Below are 9,159 nucleotides of genomic sequence, written 5' to 3' on the forward strand. Positions count from 1 at the left end.
TTAATAAATTACAAGGTATGAAGCAATTTTGTGCCTATAAAATAGACAAAACAATTTAGTGCTTACAGGGAGTCATGTTAATCATTTCAGTGAACATAGCCTTAAGGAGGGAAAAACTTGGTTATGTGTAAATGTATAATTGATTAAATTATTCTTTAAAAAAAATTAATAAATGGTTTTAAAATTTTGAAGATTTTTTAAAAATTATCAAAACCTCTCATTTTTCTTCCTTTTCTGATACACCCGATCCAAAGCCCACTTTCCTTATTGCATCCGTTGTTCCCTCTCCCAAAAATGGCGGCACCAAATGTCTCATTTGCTTTGACCCTCGTTGCCATCTGATCTGCCTGTGTGCCCGTTATGCTGCCCACACCACCACCATACAATGTCAACGCCGTCGCCTTCCTCTTCTCCGTGGACTGCTCCTCCCTCATCTTGAACATGATGGATTATTTGTCCTTTTTTTATGGAATCTTGAACTAAGGTTGTAACCTTTTGTATGGTATTATTTGCACAACTGCTAAGATACATAAAATCACAAAGCCCTTTTTGGTTATTGTTGATGACGTGCAAGAGGGAGGATGAAGATGGAAAGAGAAAATATTAAATATTAAATAATAATTTCATTTCATTTCATTTCATATTTTTATTTAACATTAAATTTATTTTTAATTAAAAAAAGTCACATGTCAACTCTTGATTAATTGAAAGGCTTATTTTTTAAGGAGATAACAGTTGCAACCTATAATAGTTAGGGAGTTATAGTTTAGGTATCTAATTCAAAAAGAAAAAAGTTTAAATACCTAACTTAAATAAAAGTATAACTTGAGGGCTTATTATTCAATTAAACTTTTTCTAAAAAAAACTTAATATTATATCTTTTGTAAACTATTTATAGCAATAAGGTAGAGTTGGTGGGTATTTAAGTATTTAGATTCAAGTTTCATCACGTGTAATTGTAATATATGGATCTCTAATTTTATTATGCATGAGATTCTCTTTGGACTCGATTTATTTATTTATTGTGCTTTGTATTGATTTTTTATGCTACAATTTTTGGTTTTGTTTTTAATCTATTTGTAATATTAACACTTTTAAAAATAAAATAAAATATTTACATTGAATTAATAATTTAGGTATTTTTAATTTAATAAGCATAATTTATTAATAAGAATATAATTTGTATTAAAACTACGGTTATTATATATATTGAGAGTGAGAAATGAGTTGGTATTATTGTAGGGCATAAAAAATTATATACAAGAATAAAAAAGTTTATCTAGAAATATTCTTATTAAAATTTTATATGAAAAACTGTTTTAGCTTTTTGGGGTCACAATCAAGCCCACGACTAGAGAAGAAGTATAGTTCCATAATCATTATAATTTTGTTAATATATGTACTAATTTAGTTATGAATTGACATTGTGAAAACATCTAAAATATAAAATATATATATTTACTCAAAAATAGTAATAAATTGCAAAATATATATTAAAATAAATAATATTGATCTCTGCAGGTATGAGGCATGAAGTATATATCAATGATTATTATAATTTAGCTCCCTCGATTCAGCTTACAAGTGATCACATATATATAAACAGTACTACTAGAGAAGTTATAGAAAATCATAAAATGTTGGCATATACATACATAACATATATAACAGTAACAGAGACGGCAATCTAGAAATTAAGAGAATTCCATGCATGCATATGCATGTGATCATTGATGGAGAGTAGTGATTTATGCAGAACTATATCAAGCTTGACATGTTCCCAGCATCTGGTTTGAATTGGGCAACTCCAAGATTTTGGGTTCCCTTTGATCATGATCATGATATTGGTTTTGTAATTTACAGCTCATTCCAATCATTTGATGATCATCATCATGGGTTTCCGGCTCTGATGAACTAATTTCCTCAACTTCAGAAGTGGTAACCGCACCCACATCGATTGTATGCTCTGGTAACTTAACCTCCTCCACTACCACCGTCTTGTAGTTCCTGTATATTGCATACAGCACCATCTGAAGCAACCCGAACACCAACCCCAGAACATTTGGGATCTGTACAGCCAAACCAACAATACACTTATGTCTGAATATATGTGTACATGCTGTTGGGTATGGGTCCCACTATGTGGGAAACCCATATTTTATGCTATAATGTTTTGTCCCTTCTTTGGTTTTGTCAAAAGCCACTTTGGGGTTCTTTTAACGGGTGTTGGGCAAAAATTTTAGCAGAGAGCTAAAAAAAAAAAAAAAAAAAAATAGAGAGAAAGAGAATAGAAAAATCAGTTTTTCAAGCTTGGTGCAGCAGTGATCAACTCTTCGATTGAAGGTCCATCCGTGGTTCGATTGAGCTGATTTTTGGACAGCAGCTAGGTGATAAGGTGTTCTTGACTTTGTACGGTCGGATTTTTCATCCGAGTCTTGTAGCGTCGGAAATACCCATTTTTCAGCAGCTACGTTTTTGGTGATGTTCTCTCATTTTTCTCTCTTTTGCTAAAGATTACATGTTGTTAGCCTTGTCGGTGTTGAATGCTTGTTGTAGGCTTGATATTGTGATCTTGTAGTTGAACATTTGATGATAGTGGAGCTCTTTATCGGACTCTAAAGTCCCGTGGTTTTTACCCTTAATTTAGAAGGGTTTTCCACGTAAAAATATCGGTGTCTCTATTTATTTTTGTTGTGGTTGCATTAGTTGATTTGTGGTTGATTAAGGTTGCTAGAGAACATATCTTGTGCTATTGTGCTTGCCATAATTTTTACAGGAGTTATAAGGAGAGAAAGAACACCGGTTGTGCTTTCGCTTTGTTTCGGTTGTTCGGTTTCTTCCCAACAAACTGGTACCAGAGCTTGGTTATTGTGTCAGATAATTATGGAAATTAATACGAGCAAGATGATTATGTTGAATGGCACAAATTATCAACTTTGGCGGAATAAAATGAAGGACTTGTTGTTTGTGAAGGCTTTGCATCTTCCGGTCTTTACTACTCAAAAACCCGATTCGAAAAGTGATGAAGAATGGGAATTTGAGCATCAACAAGTGTGTGGCTTTATTCGGCAATTTGTTGAAGAAAATGTTTACAATCACATTGATCAGGAGACACATGCTCGAACATTGTGGGAGAAGCTTGAAAGCTTGTATGCTTCGAGGTCGGGCAATAACAAGTTATTTTTGCTGAAGAAAATGATGGCGCTGAAATATAAAGAAGGAATGTCTATAGCTGACCATGTTAGTGAATTTCAGAGTATGATGAATCAGTTGCTTGGTATGGGTGTCAAATTTGATGACGAGATTTTAGGACTTTGGTTGCTTGCTACTCTACCAGACTCTTGGGAGACCTTTCGAGTCTCACTCATTAATTCTGCCCCACAGGGTATTATTACTTTGGATTTGGCTAAGAGTGGTGTGTTGAATGAAGAGGTTAGAAGAAGATCTCAGGGTTCTACATCACAGTCCGAGGTGTTGGTTATCGAGAACAGGGGGAGAAACAGAGACAAAGATGGAAAGGGTAGAGATAAAAGCCGAAGCAAGTCAAGATCGAGATACAAGAATCTTGAGTGTCATCATTGTGGTAAGAAAGGCCATATCAAGAAATATTGCTTCAAGTGGAAGAAAGAGAACAAAAGTGGTGGTGATAAACACGACCGGAATGACGATGAAAAATCCGAGCGTGTTGCTACTGTTACTCGTGAAGATTTGTTAGTTATTTGTGATCAGAATTTGGTCAACCTAGCATGCGACGAGACTAGTTGGGTGATTGATACTGGTGCATCACTTCATGTCACGTCGAGGAAGGAATTCTTCACATCTTATACTCCTGGTGATTTTGGGGTATTGAAGATGGGTAATGATGGTTTGGTTTCGGTTATTGGTATGGGAGATGTTAGCTTGGTAAGTAACAACGGAACAAAGTTAACTCTCAAGGATGTCAGACATGCACCGGATGTCCGTTTGAATTTGATTTCTGCAGGAAAGCTTGATGATGAGGGATTCTGTAACACCTTCAGTGAAGGGCAGTGGAAGCTGACTAAAGGCTCATTGGTTGTGGCTCGAGGAAAGAAGAGCTCAAATTTGTACTTGATGCAAGCTTTGACTTCTCGAGAGACGGTGAATGTGACACTGAATGACAACTCAAGTGAGTTGTGGCATAAACGACTCAGTCACATGAGTGAGAAGGGGCTTAACTGTTTAGCGAAGAAGAATCAACTTTCAGGTTTAAAGAATGCTACACTGAAGAATTGTGCTCATTGTCTAGCAGGAAAGCAGAAAAGAGTTTCATTTAGAAGCCATCCTCCTCATAGGAAATCAGAGTTGCTAGAGTTGGTCCATTCAGATGTTTGTGGTCCGATAAAAGTAACATCACATGGTGGTGCACTTTACTTTGTGACTTTCATTGATGATTGTTCAAGAAAGCTATGGGTTTACACTTTGAAGTCTAAAAATCAAGTCTTTGAGGTGTTTAAACAGTTTCAAGCATCAGTTGAAAGGGAAACTGGGAAGAAGTTGAAGTGCATTCGTACTGATAATGGTGGCGAGTACACAGGGTCGTTTCATGAGTATTGTCTGCGACAGGGAATCAGACATCAGAGAACACCACCAAAGACTCCACAGTTAAATGGGTTAGCTGAAAGAATGAACCGAACATTGATTGAGAGAGTCAGATGTTTGTTGTCAGATGCAAAGTTACCAAGACCGTTTTGGGCTGAAGCTTTGAATACAGTGACACATGTGATAAATCTGTCTCCTAGTGTTCCTTTGAAAGGTGATGTGCCAGATAGAGTTTGGTTTGGTAAAGACGTGTCATATGATCACCTACGTGTGTTCGGTTGTAAAGCATTTGTTCATGTTCCAAAGGATGAAAGATCCAAGTTGGATGCCAAGGCTCGACAATGCATTTTTATTGGTTATGGTCTAGATGGTGAGTTTGGTTATAGACTCTATGATCCAGTTCAGAAGAAACTCGTGAGAAGCAGAGATGTTGTCTTCATTGAGGATCAGACCATTGATGACATTGATAAGACGGAGAAAGTGGATTCACAAGGTAGTGGTGACTTGATCGATGTGAATCCGGTTCCCCTAGACTCTTCACCAGATCCTATCCAGGATGATGTGCATGGTGATGTTAGTGGTGACCATCAGACTATAGGTGACTTTGATACTCCCATGGATGATGTTGTGAATGATCAACAACAAGCACCTATAGCTCCACCAGCAGTTCCACTTCGAAGGTCTTCTAGAGATCGACGATCTTCTGTCAGGTATTCTCCTGATGAATATGTTCTTTTGACTGACGGGGGAGAACCTGAATGTTATGAAGAGGCTATGGAGAGTGAATGCAAAGATCAGTGGGTTGAAGCGATGAAAGGCGAACTTCAATCATTGCATGAGAACCATACTTTTGAATTGGTGAAACTGCCTAAGGGCAAAAGAGCTTTGAAGAATCGGTGGGTTTACAGGTTGAAGCAAGAAGAGAAGTCTTCATCTCCACGATACAAAGCTAGATTGGTCGTCAAGGGTTATACTCAGAAAAAGGGGGTTGATTTTGAAGAAATATTTTCTCCGGTTGTGAAGATGTCCTCTATCAGAACTATACTGAGTTTGGCAGCTTGTTATGACCTAGAGGTTGAACAAATGGATGTGAAAACTGCTTTTCTTCATGGTGACTTGGAAGAAGAGCTTTACATGGAGCAGCCAGAGGGTTTTGTTGCACAAGGGAAAGAGGACTATGTGTGCAGATTGAAGAAGAGCTTGTATGGTTTGAAGCAAGCTCCAAGGCAATGGTACAAGAAGTTTGAGTCTGTTATGGGGGAGCAAGGCTACAAGAAGACTACTTCTGATCATTGTGTGTTTGTTAAGAGATTCTCTGGTGATGATTTTATTATTCTTTTGCTCTATGTTGATGATATGCTTATTGTTGGTCAGAATGCTTCTAGAATTGAGAAGTTGAAACAAGAGTTGAGTAAATCCTTTGCAATGAAGGATTTGGGGCCAGCAAAGCAAATTCTTGGCATAAGACTGACACGTGATAGAAAGGCCAAGAAATTATGGTTATCACAAGAGAGGTACATTGAGAAAGTACTTCAAAGGTTTAGTATGGACAAAGCTAAAGCGGTGAATACTCCATTTGCTATGCACTTTAGATTGAGTGTTAAGCATAGTCCTTCCACAGAAAAGGAGAAGGAAGAGATGCAGAAAATTCCTTACTCTTCAGCCGTGGGTAGTTTGATGTACGCAATGGTTTGCACGAGACCAGACTTGGCTTATGCCGTTGGTACAGTTAGTCGGTTTCTTTCTAATCCAGGCAGAGAGCATTGGAATGCAGTGAAGTGGATTATGAGATATCTTCGTGGCACTTCCAACATGAAACTTTGTTTCGGCAATGAGAAACCTGTTCTTGTTGGGTATACAGATTCAGACATGGCCGGAGACATTGACTCGAGGAGATCTACTTCAGGTTACTTAATCACTTATGCAGGGGGAGCTGTGGCATGGCAATCGAGACTGCAAAAGTGTGTTGCATTGTCCACCACCGAATCAGAGTTCATTGCAGCAACCGAAGCGTGTAAGGAGATGCTTTGGATGAAGAAGTTTGTGCATGAGCTTGGTTTTACTCAGGAGAAGTATGTCCTGTACTGTGATAGCCAGAGTGCTATTCATCTTGGTAAGAACTCAACTTTTCATGCTAGATCTAAGCATATTGACGTGAGGTACCATTGGATACGAGATGTTCTTGAAGCTAAGCTGTTAGAGCTTGAGAAGATACACACTAATGATAATGGTGCTGATATGTTGACGAAGGCCTTACCAAGAGGAAAGTTTGAAGCATGTTGTTTGACCTCCGGTATGGAGGCATTCCCCACATAGTTGGAGGGGGAGATTTGTTGGGTATGGGTCCCACTATGTGGGAAACCCATATTTTATGCTATAATGTTTTGTCCCTTCTTTGGTTTTGTCAAAAGCCACTTTGGGGTTCTTTTAACGGGTGTTGGGCAAAAATTTTAGCAGAGAGCTAAAAAAAAAAAAAAAAAAAATAGAGAGAAAGAGAATAGAAAAATCAGTTTTTCAAGCTTGGTGCAGCAGTGATCAACTCTTCGATTGAAGGTCCATCCGTGGTTCGATTGAGCTGATTTTTGGACAGCAGCTAGGTGATAAGGTGTTCTTGACTTTGTACGGTCGGATTTTTCATCCGAGTCTTGTAGCGTCGGAAATACCCATTTTTCAGCAGCTACGTTTTTGGTGATGTTCTCTCATTTTTCTCTCTTTTGCTAAAGATTACATGTTGTTAGCCTTGTCGGTGTTGAATGCTTGTTGTAGGCTTGATATTGTGATCTTGTAGTTGAACATTTGATGATAGTGGAGCTCTTTATCGGACTCTAAAGTCCCGTGGTTTTTACCCTTAATTTAGAAGGGTTTTCCACGTAAAAATATCGGTGTCTCTATTTATTTTTGTTGTGGTTGCATTAGTTGATTTGTGGTTGATTAAGGTTGCTAGAGAACATATCTTGTACTATTGTGCTTGCCATAATTTTTACAGGAGTTATAAGGAGAGAAAGAACACCGGTTGTGCTTTCGCTTTGTTTCGGTTGTTCGGTTTCTTCCCAACACATGCATCAAACACAATGATAGTATTTAGGAGATTGCTTTTGTGGTTGGTTAGTGCATAAATTGGACTTCCACTTACCGCAATATGTAAATCCTTAAGGAATATGCCATATAAAAGCCAGGCGATAGCACTAAAGGTGAGCATCAATGATAAATGAAATGGCATAAACTCCACGCTTTTTGTAATTATAACTTGCCTCTGCAAAATTTTAAACAAAGTTACCATCGTCATGTCAACATTATAAAAGAATATTTATTTTAATCCAAGTAACAATGATTTGTTCAGAAAGTGGGAGTCACATAAACTTTGGAATCAAATCAACTAAAATAGGAGAAAAGCATCAAAAAGCAAGAATATATATATATTGAATATGAATCAAGTATTGATGTTGGTGTAGGAATATGTAAGGAATATGGGATGAGAGTCCTTACCATGATGCTTAGAGGTGCGGCGAACACACTTGTAGCAAATACTACACAGATCCATCCAAGAAATTCAACTCGATTCGATCCTCTGGTTAAGAACTGGATGAGAAGAAGAATCGAAAAAAATACTACACCGTCCAGCAATATAAGCATCCTCAACGTAGATATCTGCAATTCATTTTTACAAATTAGTAATGCAAACTTTGATCATTTTCATTAGCTTTAAAACCAAAGGAAAAAAGGGAGGACAAACTATATATATATATACCTTGGATTGCTTTGATGCATAAGCGATATAGATAGCAATGTAAATGGTCTCCACGACACAACCGAAGGAGTTAATGGTGATGAGAAGGAAAGCTCCAGATTTAGCAAAGGCATAGTAAATCCAAAGCATGGCACTGAAGAGAGAAACCACATATGGAATGGATTGGAAACCCTCTGTTGATTTCTTCTTACAAATTCGGATAAAAGTTGGTCTGAAATTAAACAATTACTTAGTATCTCAGTTCTTTGTCTTAAATATATATATATAAGATTATTATCAGGTCAAACCATGTAAAGTGTAAACAGACTTACAATGGAGCTAGGAAAACCACGAAGGAGGAAATGTTACCTACAAACATTGTGAAAATAATCAGCTCTTTAGTGTGTGTATTGCTCAATTATCATTAAATGAGAAGATTGAAACTTTTGAAACAAAGTTTTTTATTGTAAACATTGTGAAGTAGAAACAAGTAGTGTTAATGAATAATGAATACCTAGGAGACCAGAGATAAAAACCCATGGATTATCAGCTGAAAACACGCCCATCTCTTGGCTATATACTCACTGATTCCCAAAGAGATGATCAATGTAAAAACTGGGGCTGTAAGGGAAAATGCCCTTTGATTTTGATCTCTCTTACTCGACCTGGGATGCAATTCTTAGTTCAAGGTCGTGGGGTATATATAGGGGAAGGCGCTCTGCTGCCTTTGCATGAAAATTGATTAGTTAATATGTTTCGACTTATCACTTTGGAGCTAGTGGGTGCTTACTATAGAAATCCATGTCTCTAATATTCTAATTTTATTTTAAACTCGAATCCATATTATTGCGATTGAAAAATATTTTAAAAAT

The 9,159-nt window shown here is 37.1% G+C and overlaps 1 protein-coding gene across 1 annotated transcript; it reads right to left on the reverse strand.

Annotated features, from left to right (window-relative positions):
- Window positions 1-1,472: 1,472 nt before the first annotated feature.
- LOC121224277 (bidirectional sugar transporter SWEET12) lies at window positions 1,473-8,949 on the reverse strand. The gene is made up of 6 exons (XM_041107211.1): window positions 8,802-8,949; window positions 8,620-8,656; window positions 8,309-8,519; window positions 8,047-8,208; window positions 7,694-7,813; window positions 1,473-2,069 (listed from the first exon to the last, which is right to left on the reverse strand). The coding sequence occupies exons 1-6, from the start codon at window positions 8,851-8,853 to the stop codon at window positions 1,764-1,766; spliced, it is 888 nt and encodes a 295-aa protein (XP_040963145.1). The 5' UTR covers window positions 8,854-8,949; the 3' UTR covers window positions 1,473-1,763.
- Window positions 8,950-9,159: the final 210 nt, after the last annotated feature.

Source organism: Gossypium hirsutum, chromosome D12 (assembly GCF_007990345.1).
Source record: "Gossypium hirsutum isolate 1008001.06 chromosome D12, Gossypium_hirsutum_v2.1, whole genome shotgun sequence".
Lineage (NCBI taxonomy): Eukaryota > Viridiplantae > Streptophyta > Magnoliopsida > Malvales > Malvaceae > Gossypium > Gossypium hirsutum.